Genomic DNA, 24,336 nt, shown 5'->3' with positions numbered 1-24,336 from the left:
ATCTTGAAGTAAGGAAGAATGTGCAGGGCAAACTGCTCCTTTGGAGAGCCAGCACGGACATGATGGGCTGAATGGCCTCCTTCTGTGCTGTAACAATTCCGTGATTCCATTTGCATGATTGACCGGCTCATAAAATTCCTAGGAATAGCAGAGGCAGGATGGGGGCAGAGAGGAACTGCAGCCCAATCTGTACTGAACTCCCTGAGCCTGTCAGAATTCCTGGTAATTTAAATATTAAAGTCGGGCATCCTGCTTCATCCAAAGCCTGACTGGGGGTTGTGTTGGGGGGGGTGGTGGGGGTGGGGGTGGGATCCCACATGAACTGGACGTGCAATTTTGCTGCAACACTATAGCATTTGCAGTCTTGTAGGCCTCTGGGAGGGAGGAGGAAAAGATTGAAGTAGGTTTTTAAGTTCACCCTCTTCCTCCTGCAAACCCCCCATCTCCCCAGCCCCAGCAACATGGACACCTCTGACATCGAGCATTGCAAAGTCGTGAATGAGGAAAATAGGTCTAGTGACGTATCTAGTATTAGTCTGCCTCATATTTTCACCCCCTGCTAACAGCCCATAACAACAGGACCAACTGACCGCAGGAATATCAGGGCCTACGTGGCTTTAAGCTCTGGAGCCTTTTGCCGTTTGTTACTGGCTGACCTTAGTAACAGATGCCATAGCCACAACTGTCACCCTGTGTGTAAGCAGCTGGTGTGGACGCTCTTCGAGTAGTGTTGCCCAAAGAGCAGCACCAGCTATGACATCACATTCCTGCAATAACAAGTGCAATTAAGTCTTAAATTCTTTCTTCGCAATAAGGTATTATACAGGATATAATTGCAGCATTTCCCAAATTGCAAAAGCGTGCCTAATTAAAACAGTATCCCATCGCCGAAGCCAGTGATTAATTAATATGATTAAAAGGCAACAGGAAGTTTGTGTGAACCTTCATTCCAACAAGATCAACAAAATATCTTAACACATACTGTGTCAGGCTCTTCTTTGTTTTGCTTTACAAAGTATTGCAGAAGTAATTACAGCTCAGAAACAGGCCATTCAATCAGCATCTGCTCCTCAAGAGCTTCCTCCTACCCTTCTTCATCTAACCCCATCAACATATCCTTCAATGCCTCTCTCCCTTAATTGCTTACCTGGCTTCCCCTTAACTGCATCTACGTTACTCTCCTCAACGACTGCTTGTGGTACACGACTTGTATCAATCAAGGACACTGAGCACTTGAGAAGGTTTTTGAAGAAGGCGGGAAAGGTGGAGAGGCTTAGAGAGGTCATATCAAAGACTAGGGCTTCAGCAGCTCAAGACCTAGCCACGAATGGTGCAGTTCAGAGGATGGCGGAGGGTAGGGTGGTCACACAGGAGGTTAGGACCAAAGGATACATAGGAATAGGACAAGGCCATTCAGCCCCTCAACTCTGTTCTGCCGTTCAGTTAGATCATAGCTGATTTGTCCATCTAGCTTGGTTCCATAGCCATTAGTATCCTTACCCAATAAAAATCTATCAGTCTCAGTTTTGACATTTTTAATTGATCCCCAACCCCAACAGCTTTTTGGGGAGAGAGTTCCAGATTTCTACTACCCTTTGTGTGAAAAAGTATTTCCTAACATCACCCCTGAAATGTGCAGACTCTAATTTTTAAGGTTATGCCCTCTTGTTCTGGACTGCCGTACCAGAGGAAATAGTTTTTCTGTATCTATCCTATCAAATCGGCCAATCACCTTAATCATCTGAATTGGATCACACCTTAATCTTCTAAGACTACAAGGCACAGACTGAGCAATTGGGCTGAAGCTCGGTGCAGAGCAGGTATGCGGTGAGGATGTGATGACTTTTTAAAATTCGGACAATGTTTTTGGATTTAATGCATTGCGTGAGAAGGAGTGGCAGGGAGCCAGTGTACTCAAAGTGGACAGGGATGACTTGTACTCGTGGGTATTGGAGATTTCAATGAGTGTCTATGCTCCCACATCTGTTCAAAATTGTGAGGAGTTTTAAAAGAGTAAATTGGAAAAAAACTGCTTCTCACAGAATCATTACAGTGCAGAAGGAGACCATTCGGCCCATCATGTCCGCACTGGCTCTCTGAAAGAGCAATTCCCTCAATTCCATTCCCCTGCCTTCTCTCCGTAACCCTGCACATTCCTCCTTTTCGTATAACAGTCTAATCCCCTTTTGAAAGCTTCAATTGAACCTGCCTCCACCGCACTCTCAGGCAGTACATTCCAGACCTTAACCACTCACTGCGTGAAAAAGTTTTTCCTCTTGTCACTTTTGCTTCTCTTACCAAATACTTTAAATCTGTGCCCTCTCATTCTCGATCCTTTCACGAGTGGGATCAGTTTCCCCTATCTACTCTGTCCAGACCCCTCATGATTTTGAATACCTCTATCAAATCAGCTCTCAGCCTTCTCTTCTCCAAGCAAAACAGTCCTAACTTCTCCAATCTGTCTTCACAACTGAAATTCCTCATCCCTGGAACCATTCTCGTGACTCTTTTCTGTACTCTCTCCAATGCCCACAGGTCTTTCCTGAAGTGCGGCGCTCAGAACTAAACACCGTACTCTAGCTGAGGACGAACTCGTGTCTTATATAAGTTCCACATAACTTCCTTGCTCTTGTACTCAATGCCCTATTAATAAAGCCCAGGATACTGTATACTTTATTAATCCCTCTCGAAACCTGTCCTGCCACATTCAATGACGTGTGCACATATACACCGAGGTCCCTCTGCTCCTGCACCCCCTTTAGAATTGTACCCTTTATTTTATATTCTCTCCATGTTCTTCCTAGCAAAATGAATCACTTCACTTTTCTCTGCATTGAACTTCATCTGCCACCTCTCTGCCCATTCCACCAACTTGTTGATGTCCTTTTGAAGTCCTACACTATCCTCCTCACAGTTCACAATGCTTCCAAGTTTCATATCATCTGCAAACTTTGAAATTGTGCCCTGTCCACCAAGGTCTAGGTCATTAATATATATCAGGAAAAGCAAGGGTCCCAACACTGATCCCTGAGGAACTCCATTACAAACCTCCCATCCATTGACCACTATTCCTTGTTTCCTGTCACTCAGCCAATTTCGTTTCCATGTTGCTACCGTCCCTTTTATTCCATGAGCTACACCTTTGCTCACAAGTCTGTTGTGCGACACTGTATCAAACGCCTTTTGAAATTCCATGTACACCACATCAACAGCATTGCCCTCATCAACCCTCTCTGTTACTTCCTCAAAAAACTCCAGCAAGTTAATTAAACATGATTTTCCCTTAAGAAATACATGCTGGCTTTCCTTAATTAGCTTGCATTTGTCCATGTGACTATTGATTTTGTCCCTTATTTTTTCTAGAAGTTTTCCCACCATCGTAGTTTAACTGACTAGCCTGTAGTTGCTGGGCTTATTTTTACACCCTTTTTTGAACAAAGGTGTAATGTTTGCAATTCTCCAGTCCTCTGGCACCACCCCGAATCTAAGGAAGACTGAAAAATTATGGCCAGTGCCTTTGCGATTTCCACCCTCACTTCCCTCAGTATCCTTGGATGCATCTCATCTGGTCTTGGTGCTTTAGCCACTTTAAGTACAGACAGCCTATCCAATATATCCTCTTTATCAATTTTAAACTCCTCTAGTGTCTGACTTACCTCCTCTTTCAACATTGCCTGGGTTGCATCTTCATCCTTGGTAAAGACAAATGCAAAGTATTCATTGAAGACCTCAGCAAAACCCTCTGCCTCCATGTGTAAATCCCCTTTCTGGTCCCTAATCGGTCCCAGTCCTCCTTTTACCACTTTTTTACTATTTATATGCCTATAGAAAACTTTGGGATTTCCTTTAATGCCAGCTAGCTGCCAGTGTCTTTTCATGCTCTCTCTTTGCTTCTCTTATTTGCTTTTTCACTTCCCCTCTGGACCTTCTATATTCAGCCTGGTTCTCAATAGTATTTTCTACCTGGCATCTGTCATAAGCACACTTTTTCTTCTTTCTCTTAATCTCTACCTCTTTTGTCATCCAGGGAGCTCTGGATTTGTTTGCTCTACTTTTCCCCTTCGAGGGAACATACCTTGACTGTACCCAAACTCTCTTCTTTGAAGGTAGCCCACTGTTCATTTACCAGTTTTCCTGCCAGCTTTTGACTCGAGTTTATTCGCCCCACCTCCATTCTTACCCCATTGAAGTCGGCCTTCCCCCGGTTAATTATTCTTACCCTGGATTGCTCTTTGTCCTTTTTCATAGTCAGCCTAAACCATATGATACAATGATCACTCTCCCCTAAATGCTCTCCTACTGATGCTTGATCCACTTGGCCCACCTCATTCCCAAGAACCAGCTCTAGCAGTGCCTCCTTTCTCATTGGACTAGCAACATACTGTTGCAGAAAATTTTCCTGAACACACTCTAGGAACTCTTGCCCCTCACTTCCCTTCACACTACTATTATCCCAGGCTATGTTTGGATGATTAAAGTCTCCCATTATAACTATCCTATAATTTTTGCACCTCTCTGTAATTTCCTTGTTCCTCCACGTCCTTCCCACTAGCTGGAGGCCAATAGACAACACCAAGCAATGTAACTGCACCATTTTTGTTCCTTAGCTCTAGCCAAATTGATTCTGTCCTCAACCCCTCTGGGACATCCTTTTTCTCCAGCACTGCAATGCTCTCCTTAATCAATACTGCCACCCCTCCCCCCTTTTTTCCCATTCCTATTTTTCCTGAACACCTTGTATCCAGGAGTATTTAACACCCAGTCCTGCCCTTCTTTGATCCAAGTCTCTGTTATAGCCACAACATTATATTTCCACATGGCAATCTACACCTGTACCTCACCAGTCTTATTAACCACACTCTACTGGCAGGAAGGTCGGTAACCAGAGGACACAGATTTAAGGTAATTGGCAAAAGAAATAGTGATGAGAGAAGGAGTTTTTTTTAACGCAGCAATTGTCACTGCCTGCAAGGGTGAAGGAAGCAGATTCAATAATAACTTTCAAAGAAGAAATGGATAAATTCTTGATTGGGAAAATTGCAGGGCTATGAGGAAAGAGCAGAGGAGTGGGACTAATTTGATAGCTCTTTCAAAGAATTAAAGGGAACCAACACCCCAGTGTCACCCAATGCAATGGAAGGAGATACAAGAAATCTCATCTAATTAGATGGCAGCTCTTCAAGGAGCTGCCTCTGTCAACATAGCTGCACAAACAAGTGAGTACAGGCAACTTAAATAGGGATTCTGTTTCTTGTCTAGCAACCTAGGACCAGGTAATTTCAGAACACGACCCATTAGTATCAGCTCTGCAAACCACCTCAGCCAGTTGATTCCAATTCCCATCATCAGGTGTTCTGACCAGAGTGTGCATCATGTTGTTTGTCACCTTGGTGGATTTCTGGTACTTCCTGTTGGGATCTTTGCCATGCTTAGCTTCCTTTCTCAGGGTGACATCATCAGTGTTGACTGCTGGAGACATACCTGGAGACACAGTTTGGTGCCAGTCAACGTTGATGATGTCACCCTAAGAATGCCCTCCTGAGGAATTTGTCTCGTGCACCTGGAGACACAGCTCAGTGCTGGGAAAGTTCCTCAGTTGCTCTTCACATTTTGTTTTTAGCTGGTTTATCACTTTTTTGGATGCTGAGATGGCAGCAACATGAGCGTGTAGACCCTGGACCTCCTCTCTTAATCCATTCCTTCCTCTCTTAGTCCTGTCCTATAAAAGGCCCAATCATCTTCAGCTGCTTCATCAATGACCTTCCCTCCATCATAAGGTCAGAAGTGGGTATATTTATTGATGATTGCACAATGTTCAGCACCATTCATGACTCCTCAGATACTGAAACAGCCCATGTCCAGATGTAACAAGACCTGGACAACATCCAGGCTTGGGCTGAAAAGTGGCAAGTAACATTCGTGCCACACAAGTGCCAGGCAATGACCATCTCAAACAAGAGAGAATCTAACCATCTCCCTTCAGGTTCAATGGCATTACCATCGCTGAATCCCCCACTATCAACATCCTGGGGGTCACCGTTGACCAGAAACTGAACTGGACCAGCCACATAAATGCTGTGATTACAAGAGCAGGTCAGAGGCTGGGAATTCTGTGGCAACTAACTCACCTCCAGTCTCCCCAAAGCCTGTCCACAAGTCAGGAGTGTGATGGAATACTGTCCACTTGTCTGGATGGGTGCAGCTCCAACAACACTCAAGAAGCTCAACGCCATCCAGGACAAAGCAGCCCGCTTGATTGATACCCCATCCACCACCTTCAACATTCACTCCCTCCACCACCGACGCACAGTGGCAGCAGTGTGTACCATCTACAAGATGCACTGCAGCCACTCACCAAGGCTCCTTTCACAGCACCTTCCAACCCACAGCCTCTACCAACTAGAAGGACAAGGGCAGTAGATGCATGGGAACACCACCACTTAACTTGGAACTATATCGCTGTTCCTTCGCTGTCACTGGGTCAAAACCCTGGAACTCCCTTCCTAACCGCACTGTTGGTGTACCTACACCCTAAGGTCTGCATTGGTTCAAGAAGGCAGCTTACCACCACCTTCTCAAGGGCAATTAGCCAGCAATGCCCACACCCCCCAAACAAATAAAAAAAAGGAAGACAATGTTGAGGATCTTACTTATGTGGACAACATCTCTTTGGGCAACTTGTCTTCAGGAGCAGAGGAGAAGGGACAAACATTATGGAGACACTAACAAACTGGGCCAGCACAAAATAGAGTAACCCAGACCTTCATCAGTCTATGGTTGTTCAAGCTGCTCCCCACCACCTTTGTGCACTCCATGCAAATCGATTTCCAGATGCCAACAACAACAACTTGTATTTATATAGTGTCTTTAACTTAGTAAAAATGCCCCAAGGTACTTCAAAAGACCTTTTTCAGATAATATTTGATAATGAGCCTACACGAAGATCTGAAACTAGGGCTCCAAGGTGAACAGTCTGGTTCAGCCTCAGACAATGGCCAGGGAGAGGTTTGGAGTCAGCAGCTAGTGAACAGAGATTGTGGCTGGGATGGAAGATGAGAAGGATACTGGCCCTCGCAGCATCTCCACTTGCCTGGCTGAAACCCCGTCGAATAGAGATCAGAACCCGTCAAAGCTTCCAGCAGATAAACTTGCTCTCGCACCCATGGGAGGGGTTAAATCTGCAGGACTTGCGTAGAAGTGGCTCAGTCACCAGACAGTGACTAGAAGGCGGGAGAGGAGGAAGATGATGCTATGCTGGTTTGCCATTTGTTTGATCAGAGGGAAACTTCCACAGAAAATCCAACCAAATGTACATCACAAAGAATGCCAACTCACAGAAGATACTGTCGAGCTGGAGTCCAATCCCTGCAATCCCTACAGGCATCTGACGGACATAATACTCAAGTGATAATACTTTACCAGGTGAAGCCAGTTCAAACTAGAGAAAGGCAAGATTAGGTCTAATGTAAAAGTCCTGCTCCACTTAAGGACCAATACTTGAAATGAAACATCAGATCGATTGGAGACTACAGCACTGGAATCATCTTTGTGAGAGTTTGAGTCAGCACTTTCAGATGGGAAGGGCATGTTGTTCGGAGAGGCAGGCAGCTGAGGGCTGTATTTCCTTTCACCCACTGATGGCAAATTGGGACAGGAGTTCTGCCCACTGCCGTGACCCTGCTGCAACCCTGACTCAGTTTCCTTGGTAAGGGGTCATTATCTAGGCAGAACAGATACCTGGTGGTATCCTGCCACCAAGAAGCCCGAGCCAAGTTACAGTTGTAAAACCTGAGGAGAGAAAGAATTGCCCCTACTATGCTCTGTCCCTCCAAAAGAGCTTTCCTCTACTGCTCCCGAGATTAATGCCCTCTCCCCAAACCCTCCTTCCCTGACGACCCAGTGCCAGGAGGTCAAGGCATGTAAATCAACTGGGATTCCAGACCCTACCTCCATGCAGCAAGGTGGTGAAGGGCAGTTGGCCTTCCCTGCTGGGGAGAAGGAGGAAAATCCATGATGGGCAGGAATGTGGCAGTAGGCCTCTTTACCCTGATTTTCCTCTGATTTCAGGAAGTGTAACCGAGGAAAATCCAGCTGAGGTGCAGTGGGATGAATTGCTTCCCACATCTGTGATTTATCTTGTGAGCCTGTGAATAAATTAAAACCTTCTACTTGTTTCAGTAACTGACTTTCCTATTATCTGTTTCCAGTTTCCCCATATCACATGACTTAGTAAGATCAGCTACTAATTTAAAACTAGGATAAGAAGTTTGGCAGCAGGGCAGCCCGACTATATTTTTCCCAATAATTTTTGTCCTCCCAACAGCGGATTCCGTCGTGGAGGGAGCCGGAGAATCAGAGTGGCAGCGGCTGCCATGGAACCCGACGCCGGGAATGCCAGGCCTGCTCTTCCCGGGGGCAAGAAAGGCTGACAGCCACCTTCCCGCCCAGAGGCCAATTGAGGCCCTTAAGTGGTCTATTAATGGACACTTAAGGGCCTCGTCCCGCCGCCTCTGTGATTTTACCAGCGGCCGGTGAGGGTGCCTCTGCCACGCGGGGAGGACGCCTTGGAAAATGAGGCGCCCTCCGTGCAGGCTTGGGCAAATTGTGGCCGACAGAGGACCCCCACTGGGAACAAATGTACCCCCCCCCCCCCAGGATCCCCTCCCCCTGGACTGAATGCCCAGCTCCTAATCCCCCTGCCAGGGTCTTCCATACTGGCCCCGGTGACCCCGCCTCACCTACCTCTGCTCCAGGGATCCACCGCTGAGCCTGGGTCTGAGGCCTCTGCAGTACTGGCAGTGGCCACTGTTTGTGGTGGCGTTGCCAATACTGTTAAGCTGCTAGCCCTATGATTGGCCGGCAGCTCTTGGAGGCGGGGTCCCTGTCCCTATTAAGTGTTTAAAGGGACGAGGATCCCGGCTCCTTAAACTGTGACCCCAAAAGACCAGAGGGTCTCTCCAGGAGTCAGAAAAAATGCAGAGGTGGGGCTTCCCCCAACTTTTCAGCCTGGCGCCGGGAGTCCCGCCTCCTGCAAAAATTTCCAGCCCCATGTATGTAGGGTCAAGGCATCAGTTCAGATTACAATTTGTGTAAGTTCAGTGCCTCTTGTGAATGGTGTCCAGGTTTCAGTCTTCTCTAATATACTGTCCAACCTTACTTTGCCCCATATTTGAATGATTCTGTTCCTGTTATATCCCTAACTTTGTTCGTGATAGATTACTTTATATTTACAAGTCATGTTGTTTAAAAAATAAACTACTTATTTAAAAAAAACTTACAAATCTGAACTCAGTAGTCTCATTGGTTAATAGCAGAGCCCAGAGCACTATCACCCAGTACAGTAATAACAATCGAAAAAATCAGTAGCAACCTTTATTATAGTAGCGAGCCATAGAGTAATAGCAACCCATATAGTAATAACGGACTGTAGACTAATAGGAACCCATAGAATTATAGAGATCTATAGAGTGAAGCAATCCATAGAGTCATGTAAACCATTCAGGTAAGAGCAATCTACAGAATGATAGCGATCTATAAAGTAATGGCAAAGTTCCGAGTAATAGCAGTCATTATTATCAGCCCAAGCAGAATAAAAACTTATTGAGTAATAGTAACCTATGAAGTGTTACACTTGGTGTTCAGATAGACTTTAAAGATTTCATGGTACTGTTTGTAGAAAAGCAGGGAGTTCTTAACCTGTTCTGGCCAACATTCTGCCTTCAATCAACATCACCAAAAATAGCTCTGGTCATTTATCTCGTTGCTGCTTGCTCTGTATAAATTGACTGCCACTTTCACCTTATATCCAGACTACGCTTCAAAGTGATCTGTTCGTGCAAAGCATTTCAGTACATCTTGAGCTTTATGTAAATGCAAGTTCTTTGTTTTCTTTGTCCCTAGGTGGAATTTACTGTGAAACTGGAGGCCAGAGATTGTCCGAAGGATGGGAAAGTGAAGACATTTACGCTGAAGCCGATTCTGTTTAAGGATTCTCTGGAGGTGACCGTCAATTTCAGCTGTGCCTGTGAATGTGAGAGTGATGCAATGGAGAACAGCACTCAGTGTACCAACGGCAACGGGACCTACGAGTGCGGAGTCTGCAAGTGCCTCCCAGGTCGCCTTGGACCTCACTGTGAGTGCACAGACGGGGATTACTCAGTGACTACACAGGACACCTGCTCTCCAAAGGAAGGCGACCCCTTTTGCAGTAACCGTGGGGAGTGCCTTTGTGGACAGTGCGTTTGCCACAGCAGTGAATTTGGGACCATATCTGGCAAGTTCTGCGAATGCGATGACTTTTCTTGTGGACGATACAAGGGGAAGATGTGCTCAGGTGAGTGACATAATACTCTGCTAATTTAAAGTGTTGGCTACTGGCCCATAGGAGGTGCTAGTTGAGTTTCCTAGTCATTGCATTTCCTGCATTCTTCTCTTCAATGCTTCCTCCCATGATGAAGCCAAAGATCTTGGATGAAACACATACAATCTCAAGTAATGCCTAATGGTGCTGGAACTGGCAAACTACTGGTTTAGAGTCAAATTCTGAAACCAGGGCTTAAACGTGCTCTATTTTAATATCATCTTGCTGTGCGCAAAATGACTGTCATGTTTCCTACATTACAACAGTGACTACACTACTAAAGTACTTCATTGGCCATAAAGCGCTTTAGAACCTCCTGAGACCCTGAAAGGTGCTATATAAATGCAAGATTTTCTTTCCCTTATTTTATCATACACATTTGTTCCTTATTTTACAGAGTTTTGCCACCTATACCCCTCTTTAGGTCAGACAGCTATAAATAATTGGAATTTTAGCAACTATTTAAAATCTTGTTCTATAAACCTTCTTTAAGACGAACCTAATGGTATGAATTAAGTAGGCCCCGGATATTTACAAGGAGGCAGAGAAATAGGGAAAGGTGGACAAATTTAACAGGACTTCATTTGAATTTTTCTCTGATCAGTTTTCCGGCTGGCAGCCAACCAGATTGAGAGGCCGGTAGGCGAGAAAGCCTGATTTCTGAGGCCCCAGCTGAGGACTGGAAAGTGAGGAGGGAGGAAGGAAGGCAGATAGTAGGGTCTACGGGGAAGCACTCCTGCTTCTGCACCCACAAGCAATGCTGGAAACGTAGTTATCTGGGATCTGGCTGCTCTGGACTCCCTTTAGCTGCCGGGTTTCCTGAGCCCTGGAGTACTCAGCCAGCAGTAAATTCAAAAGGCTGCTAAAATCTGAGGAATGCAGCCTCATTAACATAATTATTGTTTTCCTCTCGCGAGCGAATTACTTACCCGACCCCCAGCCTGACCAGATTAAACCAGAAGTAAGAACATACACAATGCATTGAAGTTCAGTTTCCCATTTTATATATCTGATTTATCTCAGAGCAATGCAGATATCACACTTGTTTTAAATCACCAACTGCTTTATTTACAGTTCTCTAAAATATCTCAGCACTTAAGAGATTTCAGAACACTGTGTTTCTCAGAACAGTCTCTGTTTCTCTAGAACATTCCAGCCTGTCTCTTTTAGTTTCAGTTTCAAACCAGGCTTTAAAAAATCAAACACAGTGAACACTGATCAGTAGACAAACTAATACAATCAAACCTAGATCAATTAAACACTCCAACCCCCACTCCCGACCCTCCACTCCCCAGCCCTCGCCCCCCCCCCCCCCAACATCTCCTTGGCAATGTTCCATTGTTAAAATTCCCCCATTGTATTTCTAGCACTGAAACAGGCCAGGGCTTGAAAGTTGCAGCTATGAGGAAAGATTGGATTGGCTAGCGTTCTTTTCCTTAGAACAGAGAAGGCTGAGGGGTGACTTAATTGAGGTGTACAAAATTATGAGGGGCCTAGATAGAGTAGACAGGAAGGACCCATTTCCCCTAGCGGAGAGGTCAATTACCAGGGGGCACAGATTTAAGGTGATTGATAGAAGGATTAGAGGGGACATGAGGAAAAACCTTTCACCCAGAGGGTGGTGGGTGTCTGGAATTCACTGCCAGGAATGGTGGTGGATGCAGAAACCCTCAACCTGGACATGCACCTGAAGCGCTTTAACCTGCAAAGCTACAACGGTGCTGGAAGGTGGGATTAGATTGGGTGGCTAGTTTTTTTCAGTTGGCGCAGACACCATGGGCTGAATGTCCTCCTTCTGTGCTGTAATTTTTCTATGGTTCTGTGACCCAACAGGTCTATGCCTGTGTTTTTGCTCCACACCAGCCTCCTCCCACCCTGCTTCATCTCACCCTATCAGCATATCCTCCTATTCCTTTCTCCATTATGTACTTATCTAGCTTTCCCTTGCATGCATTTATGCCATTCACCTCAACCACACGATATGGGGACAGGTTCCACCTTCTCAATGCTGCTGGTGGGTGGGGCAGGAGATGTTGCACTCTAAGTCAGGTACATGTGGAGATCGCACAGGTGTCCAGGCTGAAATTATGACCTGGGCCTCTAAACATCAGGACACAAGGTAGTCTTTAAATATTACAACCGGCATGCCTGGGGTCAGGCTGTTGCCTGATCTGTGGAGCTGGGTGGGGGGAATCTCGTCATCCCTGTGCTAGCACGGCGCACTTTACCCAGCAGTTCCAGCCTCTACAGTGACCCTCAAACTGCCAAAGGCTCACTATATGTGGGCTGCTCTCCATGAACTGAGGCACTTTCCCCAGGATACAGCCCCACTCTGCAAATTATCTAGGTCTGAGTCTGTACCCAATGGGGGAGAACTAGCACAATCTCCTGTGGATGTTATGATGGGATCGAGAGAATCTCCCATGGAAATCCAAGGCTTATGTATAAAAATTCAACTTGGAACACAGGGATCCCTGTCAGAAATAAACTTCCGTCACTGACAAAGGATGAATGCAACGCTTCTACTTTAAAGTATTGCTCTTTGATTGGAACTTAGCCACACAACTGTCATGTGTTTTTAGCAATTCAGAGCACGTTGAGGAATCGACAACTCCAGATAGGGGGAACTCAGAAACCTGTCAATTATGTTTGACTTGTATATTACCTCCTCCTCCTCCGACACTGCATTTTGAAGCTGCTACTTAAAACCCATCTCATTGGCCAAGCTGACCCCTCCCAATGTCTTTCTCTCAGTGTCCATTTTTGTCACTGTGAAGCGTATTGGGGCATTTTTCCACTTTGTAACCACTATATAAATGCAAGTTGTTGTTGTTGTGGGGACTTTAGGAATCTCCGAAGAAGTGAATTTAAATTACATGGCTCATGTAGGAAGTAGGAATAATGAGAATATTGTAAAAATCACCTGGTCCTATGCATCGTCTATATCAAAGTGCCTATGTACATAATGGCTTTTTTTAAAGAATTAGAACTATGGTGGAAAATTATACATTTCCTTTACTTTCTTTGAAAAAACAATAATCACAGGGAAAAAAACAGACTCTGTGGAAATTCCAGTCACGAGTTGTTTGTATTGGTTACTTGGCTGTGGATAGGAGATTGGGGGGTGTGGGGATGTGTGGCTGGTGATCTGATCAAGGATGTTAACAGGATTTGGTAAGGTAGATACAGAGAAGCTATTTCCTCTGGTGGGGGAATCAAGAACAAGGGGACATAACCTTAAAATTGGAGCTAGGTCATTCAGGAGCAAAGTCAAGAAGCACATTTTCACACAAAGGGTGATGGAAATCTGGAACTTTCCCCCTGAAAAGCAGGAGATGCTGGAGGACAGTTGGAACTTTCAAGACTGGTATTTTTGTTGGGTAAGAGCATCATAAGATGTGGAGCAAAGACGGGCAAATGGAGCTGAGGTACAGATTTAATACGATCTCATTGAATGCTCAACGGGCTGAATGGTCTACTCCTGTTTCTATCTTCCTCTATCACCATTTTGCCACTTCTTAGTGATGTGACGAAGCGTTTCATGACAATCATTACACTGAGCAACAAACCAAAAATGTTTGCCTTTTTTTCATGCAAGCCACAGCTTTTTCGTAATTTAGCAGAGTAAGTGCTGTCTGTTAAATTAACTAAACCAGCCATATTCAGACCTTCCTGCCTTAGTCCATCTCAACTTCTTCTATTCCTTGTGTTATTTTCAATTAAACAGCTTTCTCAGTGTGATCTGCAGCTCCCTAAGATGTTGCTGGTGTGAAAAACATCCTCTGGTGTTCCTTTAAACACCATTACTTCTAGAATTACTTTAAGTAGATTTTAACATGTATCTCTTTTGACTAGATTAGAAATAGTTAGGAACTACCAAACCAGGACCTTGCATGCTCAATATTCTGTAACTACCAGTTGTTTCCAGCCCTCCTAACACTACTCATGGAGCTATGCAAATAGCTAACCTTGCTGTCTCACTTCCACCTGGGCTTACCTGTTCTGCACATGTGCTGAAACATCACATGGAGGAGGTGAGCCACAATTCATTATGAGGCAAGTTCAAACCCACCCTAGATCAGCCCCCCACACAAACAGTGCCACTGGGGGCGGAAGAAAACATTGTCCACTCTGAAAGTGGACGCTGGGCAACTATCATCCTGTCCTCACATTTTGGCCTATTGTGTCCGTCCTACCCCAGCCCAGCATAAGAAACTTGTCAACCCTTGGGGACGTTGAAGCATCTCAAATAGGATAAGCAGATGCTAAATGGAGGTGTAACCAGGCATCACTAAGTCAGCAATATTTAATCTATCAGTGAAATACCATATAAAGCCCATTGCACTGGAACAGACCGAACCTAAGTTTGGAGGAATCACTCAGAAAATGCATGTCCCACAGGAAAGATATAATGCTAATTTGGAAATATTGCACTAAAGGCCCCATGTAAATATGAATTTGGAATAGTGTCAGTCCATTCTCCATAAATACGAGTACTCAGAGAGACAATATTCCTACTGAGTTGGAACATTATTATCAGGGCAGAGTGCAGCTATGCAACCTATACTCCTCCGAGTGGAATGTTTGACATTGCCTCATGCTGATACCACGTACAACACACAGGCTTGGCCTTCCATATGAAATGGCTTTAATTAGCGATCACAGACAACTGGTGTTTCATAATACTCAGCAAACAACACAGCCTCAAAGATAAGGTACACAGAAAGTGCACCATTGCCCAACTCCTGAAGCTCATGTTTTCAGAAAGCATCTAGTTTGTAGATATCAGACAGCCTCCACTTGTTCCTTTTTGCCTCCAACAGATTAGAATTAGAGGCCTGCTCAAGTCACAAAAAAAAACCCGACATCGGACCCAAGCCCGACCCGGCCCGAGTCCCTCCATTTTCCCCCCGAGCCCGACCCAACCCGAGCCCGACCCGATCCGAGCTGACCACCGCAGTGTTCCCTTGACTTACCTTCCAACTCCCAATCTTCAGGAAGCTGCAACATGAGCGTGATGACGTCATGGAGACGCTCACACACTCACTGCGCAGACTCAGAGTTTCCCTGCTTGACATCCCGGTCTCGCAGCTCAGGTAAGTTTTTTTTCCTTTAAGCACTTACTGGCAATTCTTACTGCGTGTGTCCGACGCAGACCCAGCCCGACCCGCCCCGAGCCCGAAGGCCGGATCTGAAAGTGCGGCCCAACTCGACTCGAACCCGACACATATCGTCGGATCCCATTGGGTTCAGGTGGGGTAGCAGGCCTTTAATTGGAATTGTACCTTCCCCACAGTCTCGCTCACCAGACTGGAGCCTGGCTCAAACCAAAGACATTTCTGGAAAAGATCCCAGTAAGATCTTGGCTCAACTTCAAGGTTTTATATATTCTGGGTCGGAGACCTCCATTCAATGGTGAGATGTTGTCATTTACCCAAATAGCCCAAATTCAAAGAGGAAGGAAAGTCTAGGGCAGCAACTTTCTATTCAAAATCCTCATCCAATGTCCATCTGAAAAAAGTCTGCTCCCTCTCCAAAGACATTGTACCAGTGGCTATCTCCTTCAGAGAGAGGTGAGAGTGGTCTCTTTGGGGTCAAGGTGGCTCCAAGATGACACACCTGGCAATTAGAGCTCAGAATCAAGTTCACCTCCTACAATCCTCTACTCAGTAATCCTATGCCTGAACTAGACAGGTTCTCATTTTGTGGTTGGCCAGCTAAATTGGCTCACAAATATATAAATCATAGAATTATAGAATAGTACAGCACAGAAGGAAACCATTCGGCCCATTGAATCTGTGCCAGCTCTTTTAAAAAGCAATGCAGTCAGTCCTGCTCCCCTGTTCTTTCCCCATATCCCTGCATTTTTTTTCTCCTTAAAGTATTTATCCAACTTCCTTTTGAAGGCTACTATTGAACCTATATCCACCACCCAATCAGGCAGTTCATTCCAAATCTGAACCACTAATTGCATTAAAAAGTTTTTCTTCCTGTCACCTCTGGTTCTTTTGTCAATCATCTTAAATCTGAACCCTCTGGTTATTGACCCTTCTGCCATTAGAAACAACATCTGTTCATTTATTCGATCTAAGCCCTTCATAGTTTTATCTCTATCAAAAATCTCCTATTAGTCTTCTCTGCTCTGAGGAGAACAATGCCAACTTCTCCAGTCTATCCATGGAACTGTAATATATCATTTCTGGAATCATTCTAGTAAATCTGTTCCGTACCCTCTCCAAAGCCTTCGTGTCATTCCGAAAGTGTGGTGCCCAGCATTAGACACTATACACCAGCTGGAGCCAAACTGCATTTTAAGTGGTTTATCATAATTTCCTGGCTTTTGTACTCCATGCTTCTATTTACAATGCCCAGAATTCCATATGTTTTACTAACTGCTTTGTTAACCTGTCCTTCTAAGATTTGTGCACAAACACCCCCAGGCCTTTCTGTTCTTAATCCCCTTTAAAATTGCACATTCCTGCAGAGGCAGCCTGGCAATCTTCCCATTCCACTCCAGATAACCATGAGAGCTACTGGTCAATCGGGTAGGACCAGGCAAGCAGCAGGAGATATAAACATAGTTGGGGCTCCCTAGCCTTGACTTTGTCAAAAGTGGGATGTGCCCCTTTGAGGAGAGATCATGCATTCCATACTGAGCAAACAAAACCCACAAGGTGGGTCGGCATTTCTAAGTAGGTTAAATTTGGGTCTGTCCAACACGGTGTTGGATTGTTGTGCTGAGCAACTGTGCTGTGTCTGAATACTAATGACATTGAGGGATATGGGGATAGCGCAGGTAAGTGGCGTTGAGGTAGATAATCCGCTATGATCTAACTGAATGGTGGAGCAGGCTCGACGGACTGAATGGCCTACTCCTGCTCCTATGTTCCTATAAAAAATATATACCGTCATCGTAGCATCTTCAAGTAGCCCCATCGTATTGAGTCTCCGTCCTTCTCCACAATGTATCATATGGGAGTGGAGTGACTCCACCTCACACTGGCCTGAGAAGTGACCCAGAGCTGGCTTGGGCCCTGGGAAGCCTGCCTGCCACTATTATGTTTATCTGGGGGGATCTAACTGGCATGCAGATGAATCAGAAAAGCAAGTCCCCATTGCTGTTAATGGAGCCATTCCCATGATGTCACAAGCAGAACACCTAATTGCTAAAGTGTGTGGGCTGGAGACAGTTCCAACTTAAAATTCTTGCGATATGATTCAACACCACGATGTAAAGATTAACCAGAAAGAAAATTTCGTCAGCGCTATTTTTAGAATTCTTTTCTTACTTCACTTATAATGTGTTTTCTCCTCTCCGTTTAGTTGTTTTGTCCTAACTGCCCAGATTGAGGAAGCCTATATTTGTCAAAACAGTGTGAAACAGAAAATCAACCCATTTAAAATAAGGGGAAGCTAGATAAGTACATAAGAGAGAAAGGAATAGAAGGTGCGGTTAGATGAAGAGGGGTGGGAGGAGGCTCGTGCAGAGCGTAAACACTAGCATGGATCAGTTGGGCCGAATGGCCTGTTTCTGTGCTGTAAATTCTATGTAAATACATTGGCCAAAACTATGAGGCTCCAATGCCTCATAGTCGGAGAATAGTGCTAGCGTTACAGTCCGGTTTCTGACCCATGTTTGGTATTGTTGAAGCTGTGTTTATTTTTTAAAGTGAGAGATCGCAAAATGTTTTAAAAATTAAATGAGTGCAGACTTTCCAGGTGCACATACACAGCTAAGTGATCCCATAATCAACAGATCAGATCTAAGCTCTGCAGTCCTGCCACATCCAGTCATGAATGGTGGTGGACAATTAAACAACTAACTGGAGGAGGTGGCTCCACAAATATCCCCATCCTCAATGATGGGGGAGACCAACACATCAGTGCGAAAGATAAGGCTGAAGCATTTGCAACAATCTTCAGCCAGAAGTGCCAAGTGGATGATCCATCTCGGCCTCCTCCTGAAGTCACCAGCATCACAAATGCCAGTCTTCAGCCAATTCGATTCACTCCGCGTGATATCAAGAAATGACTGAAGGCACTGGATACTGCAAAGGCAATGATCCCTGACAACATTCCAGCAGTTGTGCTGAAGACCTGTGCTCCAGAACTTGCCGCGCCCCTAGCCAAGCTGTTCCAGTATAGCTACAACATGGCATCTACCTGGTAATGTGGAAAATTGCCCAGGTATGTTCTGTACACAGAAAGCAGGACAAATCCAAACCCACCAATTACCACCCCATCAGTCTACTCTCAATCATCAGTAAAGTGATGGAAGGTGTCGTCGATAGTGCAATCAAGCAGCACTTGCTTAGCAATAACCTGCTCACTGACACTCAGTTTGAGTTCCGCCAGGGCCACTCAGCTCCTGACCTCATTACAGCCTTGGTTCAAACATGGACAAAACAGCTGAACTCGATGAGGTGAGAGTGACTGCCCTTGACATCAAGGCAGCATTTGACCGAGTATGGCATCAAGGGGCCCTAGCAAAACTGGAGTCAATGGGAATCAGGGGGAAAACTCTTAATTGGCTGGAGTCATACCTAGCGCAAAGGAAGATGGTTGTGGTTGTTGGAGGTCAATCATCTCAGCTCCAGGACATCACTGCAGGAGTTCCTCAGGATAGTGTCCTGGGCCCAACCATATTCAGTTGCTTCATCAATGACCTTTGTTCAATCATAAGGTCAGAAGTGGGGATGTTCACTGATGATTGCACAATGTTCAGCACCATTCGCGACTCCTCAGATACTGAAGCAGTCCGAGTAGAAATACAGCAAGACCTAGAGAATACCCAGGCTTGGGCTGATAATTGGCCAGTAACATTTGCCACACAAGTGCCAGACAATGACCATCTCCATCAAGAGAGAATCTAACCATCTCCCCTTGACATTCAATGGCATTACAATCGCTGAGTCCCCCACTATCAACATCCTGTGGGTTACCATTGACCAGAAACTGAACTGGAGTAGCCATATAAATACCATGGCTACAAGAGCAGGTCAGAGGCTCGGAATCCTGTGGCGAGTAACTCACCTCCTGACTCCCCAAAGCCTGTCTACCATCTACAAGGCACAAGTCAGGTGTGTGATGGAATTCTCTACAGTTGCCTCGATGGGTGCAACTCCAACAACACTGAAGAAGTTCGACACCCTCCAGGACAAAGCAGCCCAGTTGATTTGCAGCCCACCTACAAACATTCACTCCCTCCACCACTGATGCACAATGGCAGCACTATGTACCATCTACAAGATGCACTGCAGCAACGCATCAAGGCTACTCTGGCAGCACTCAGGCAAACCCGCGACCTCTACCACCTAGAAGGATAAGGGCAGCAGATGCATGGGAACACCACCACTGCAATTTCCCCTCCAAGCCACACACAATCCTGACGGAACTATATCGTCGTTCCTTCACTGTCGCTGGATCAAAATCCTGGAACTCCCTTCCTAACAGCACTGTGGGTGTACCTACCCCACATGGACTGCAGTGGTTCAAGAAGGCAGCTCACCACCACCTTCTCAAGGGCAATTAGGGATGGGCAATAAATGCTGGCCTGGCCAGTGATACCCACATCCCAGGAATGAATAAAAAAATACACTTTTCTCGGGCTGGGAATCCAGCCTTCAGTATAAGCACTACATCCACTCAGTGCCAACAATAACAGGAGTAGGCCATTTCGCCCCTTGAGCCTGTTCTCCATTCAGTCAGATCGTGGCTGATCCATACCTCAACTCTCATCCGTCTCTTGATACCCATAGCTAAAATAAAACTGTCAATCTTAGTCTTGAAAATTTCAATTGCCCGGCCCCCCCACCCCACCCCCTGGCATCCACAGCTTTTTTGGGGGAGAAAGTTACAAATTTCCATAAACCTTTGTGTGAAAAGGTGCTTCTCAATTTCCCTCCTGAACGACCTTTAATTTTATGGTTGTGCCCCCTTGCTCTGTACTCCACTGCAAGAGGAAATCGTTTCTCAGTATCTGCTCTTTTTGAATCCTTTTATTGTTTTAAACACCTCAATTAGGTCACCCTGCAACCTTTGAAGGGATAACAAAGTTTAAACACACACAAGCCCAGTCCTGTCCCCATCCAGCACCACAGGCTAGCATTTCCCAGCAGTACAAAAGGGCTGATTTAATTAACACATGCTAATGGCAAGGAGACCCATGAAGAAAACTGGCCAAGAATGCCCATCCATTAATGGGTGTCTGTGATTTTGCAGTGAGCTGAAAGGCCGTTAGTGAGCATTTGAAAGCCCCAGAAATCGGCAATAGAATATTCTGGAAACACGCAGGTCCTCTTCCAGCATTTGAAGAGAGAGAAAAGACAGATTTATATTTTAGGTAGAGATCCCAGTCAGAACGGGGAAGGGAAAGTTAGGACAACTGCTTTACAGGACTGAGCAGAATAAAAGGACAGGGAAAGAGCAAAGGGCAAAGGTCAATGGTCAGGGGTGCCAATTGATTAGATTAGAGATACAGCACTGAAACAGGCCCTTCGGCCCACCGAGTCTGTGCCGAACATCAACCACCCATTTATACTAATCCTACACTAACCCCATATTCCTACCACATCCCCACCTGTCCCTATATATTTCCCTACCACCTACCTATACTAGGGGCAATTTATAATGGCCAATTTACCTACCAACCTGCAAGTCTTTTGGCTTGTGGGAGGAAACCGGAGCACCCGGAGAAAACCCACGCAGACACAGGGAGAACTTGCAAACTCCACACAGGCAGTACCCGGAATCGAACCCGGGTTCCTGGAGCTGTGAGGCTGCGGTGCTAACCACTGCGCCACTATTGTAGTTATTGTAGTTCTTTTTGGTCAGCCCAGGTGTCTGACATGGTGAAACCCATCTCCATGTTTACCAGTAGGGTTTCAATTTGCCCAATACAGAGTGTGTACTTCCTCCCTATGGAGACACACCCCACTTACCTAAAACCAGACAACTTAGTCACAGCATGGTGACGGCTGAAGTTTTGGAACACCGAAACTAAACGATTAAAAACAAAATCTCTCCCCTAACCACCAAATCACACAACATACCTACATTGGGACGGTAAGTGGGTGGACTCACAGGGTTGTCTCTCTAGTGGTCTACAAGCATGTGAATGAGAAGAGATACGAGGTCTCATTTTGCGTGTCTATCCATGTGCATGAGAGCAGAATCATTGCTCAATCAGAATATTAAAGCACGGCTGCTAATGGTCTTGAAAACCTCAATTGCCCCCACCCCCACCCCCCCCACCCCCCACCTCCTTTTTTTTTTCTTTTACCCTTTTTCTTTAAATAGATACTATATACAAGTAACTTGAGACATGACATGTTGTAAGTATAACGTGCTTGGGAGGAACATGTGACTTTGGACCTAAGGTTCCCAAAGCTCTTCACCACTGGGGTTTTCCTCACCTTGTGTGTGGTCTGTTGGAGACTCATTGATAGAGATTGATTGCTAAGATTAGTCAACATCTGCATCATGCAGATACCGGGATAGCATAAAGTGAACTCAGTTGACCTTGATCTTTTCCCTTCGAGCAATTCCTTGTTCTCTTTCTTTCATTCTCTCATCCTCTCTTGCAGTTTTGCTCTTACCCATATTCTCTTTCTTATGCCTTTACTCTTTCTAAGTCATTCTCTCTCACATTCTCCTTTTCTCCCTTCTCTCTCTCCTGTTTTTTTCTTCCTCTGCCTTATTCTTTCTTGCTCATTCTCTCTGTCCCATTCTTTCTCTTCCAAAGATGGACAGTTCCAGCCCATTTGCCCATTTGCCCATTCTCAGTTTCTTTGTTCTGTTTAGTATTGCCCTTTCTCCTATGTGTCCCCTATATTGGTGAAAGAGGGTGGAGGGTGCTGCACAGGGGGTGATGTTAATCTTCAGAGTATGTTGTGATGTTTGCAGCTCTGAGTCTAACCGCCATTCTGCATTGACCACAGGGAATGGGAAATGTGAGTGCAGCGAGTGCAGGTGCTTCCCGGATTGGACTGGAAGTTACTGTAACTGCACCACCAAGACCGACAACTGTGTGCCCGCTTTCGGGTTCATCTGCAATGGGCGAGGATACTGCGAGTGTGGAAAGTGTGTCTGCACAGGTGGGGCGTACGGAGACCAGTGTGAGAAATGCCCCACCTGCCCTGATGCCTGCACGTTCAAAAGGTTAGTCCAGCTCCCCAACCACAACATGGCAAGCACCATGGAGGAAAGAGTCTGGTAGCTGCAGCTCTTCAATGTTGGACTCCATTCCACATTCCAATCACAGGCCTGACTGGCATTCACACTCTGGCTTCCTTTTCAAGGAGATAAGGGGGAATTTGCCCATCTCAAGTTGGAGTCATCCGAAGGAGGGGAGATGTTGTGATGAAGAATCATGGAGAGAGGTCTTTGATTAGCTGTGGCTCAGTTGGTAACACTCTCACCTCTGTCAGAAGGTTCAAGTCCCACTCTTGAGACTTGAGCACAAGATCTAGGCTGGCATTCCAGTGCAGTACTGAGGGACTGATGCACTATCAGAAGTCCTTCAGATGAGATGTTAAACCGAGACCCTGTCTGCCCTCTCAGATGGTTGGAAAAGATCCCACGGCACTATTTCAAAGAAAAGCAGGGGAGTTCTCCCTGGTGTCCTGGCCAATATTTATCCCTCACCAACAGTACTGAAAACAGATTATCTGGTCATTATCTCATTGCTGTTTGTGAGACTTTGCTGCATGCAGATTGGTTGCCATGCTTCCTGCATTACAACAATTACTACACTTCAGAAGTACACAATTAGCTGTAAAGTGCTTTGGAATGTCCTAAGATAGAAATGAAGTCTTTCTTTAAAGCAGGCAGGTTGAAGAAAAATAAATATGAAACTTAACTGAAAAGCACATTAAAGAGACAACAAATTTCTAAGTACACACGCATGCACCAGATCACGACAAGATTAGGCTTGGCTGTGATGTCATTCATGATGCAATAGCCTGCTGATGCTTAACTGTCCAAACTCAACTCAAACCCAATCCTGGCTAGCACCAGTAAAGGCCAAGAGAAGGAGGCGAGAAAATTTGAGAATGATTTGCTGAAAAAATTAGTTGAGTTTCACAGACGTGTAAAATCTCTGTTTTTGTTGAATCTCTCTTCCCCATCCCTCACAGGGGCTGTGTCGAGTGCAAGGTGTTTGAAACTGGGAACCTGATGGAGAATGGCACTTGTGACAAGGTGTGCAGAGACGAGATCCGAATTGTGAAGACGCTGGGTAAGTGCACAAACTGGCACATCGGGTAAGACTACCAGCAGTCCTGCCTATTGGTTCTCTGATCAGAACAGGACCCTGTGAAGGAATCCAAACAAAATAAGGGGTTATAAGGTTAAAATAGTTAGTTTTCTATGAATTAGCGATTAAAAAATTAAAAGCAGGGTTCATCTTCCTAAAAGGTTAAAAGATGTTCATAGGCATGCCTCTGAGGTGAAGGGCTTGTCTCATCTTCAAGCATAGAGGCAGCTTCTGATAAAAAAGGATGCACTCCTACAGAGTCACAAACCTCATTTTTTTATATTCGTTCATGGGATGTGGGCGTCGCTGGCTACGCCAGCATTTATTGCCCATCCCTAATTGCCCATCCCTAATTGCCCTAGAGAAGGTGGTGGTGAGCCGCCTTCTTGAACCGCTGCAGTCCATGTGAGGTAGGTACACCCACAGTGCTGTTAGGAAGGGAGTTCATCATACAGTAAAACATTGATAACACAGTTTGCAACTGATCACGTAAGCTACCATAGGGTAATAGTTGATAAGATTGTCTGATGCAGACAGCGCTAAACCACAGTCAACAGAAATTTTGACAAAACTGATCAAACCCAATTGAATTATAATTTTGAAACATAGGTAACTAAGGAAGTGGCCACCATGAGAGGCTGCCTTTCTTAGTAATCAAAGAAGGTGGATCTTAACCAGAAATTAACAGTTATACAGCCTTATTTGGGAAATAGAATGGGAC

At 45.4% G+C, this 24,336-nt stretch overlaps 1 protein-coding gene across 1 annotated transcript in view; it reads left to right on the top strand.

Moving 5' to 3' along the window:
• The window catches only part of LOC137348050 (integrin beta-3-like), a 94,056-nt gene that overhangs the window by 49,570 nt on the left and 20,150 nt on the right, over positions 1-24,336 (top strand). The window contains exons 10-12 of the mRNA XM_068013165.1: positions 9,901-10,333; positions 22,300-22,519; positions 23,497-23,597. Coding sequence (XP_067869266.1) covers positions 9,901-10,333; positions 22,300-22,519; positions 23,497-23,597 — 754 coding nt within the window. The remainder of the gene's footprint in view (positions 1-9,900; positions 10,334-22,299; positions 22,520-23,496; positions 23,598-24,336) is intronic.

Source organism: Heterodontus francisci, chromosome 33 (assembly GCF_036365525.1).
Source record: "Heterodontus francisci isolate sHetFra1 chromosome 33, sHetFra1.hap1, whole genome shotgun sequence".
NCBI lineage: Eukaryota > Metazoa > Chordata > Chondrichthyes > Heterodontiformes > Heterodontidae > Heterodontus > Heterodontus francisci.
This window is presented reverse-complemented; position numbering and strand designations above follow the sequence as displayed.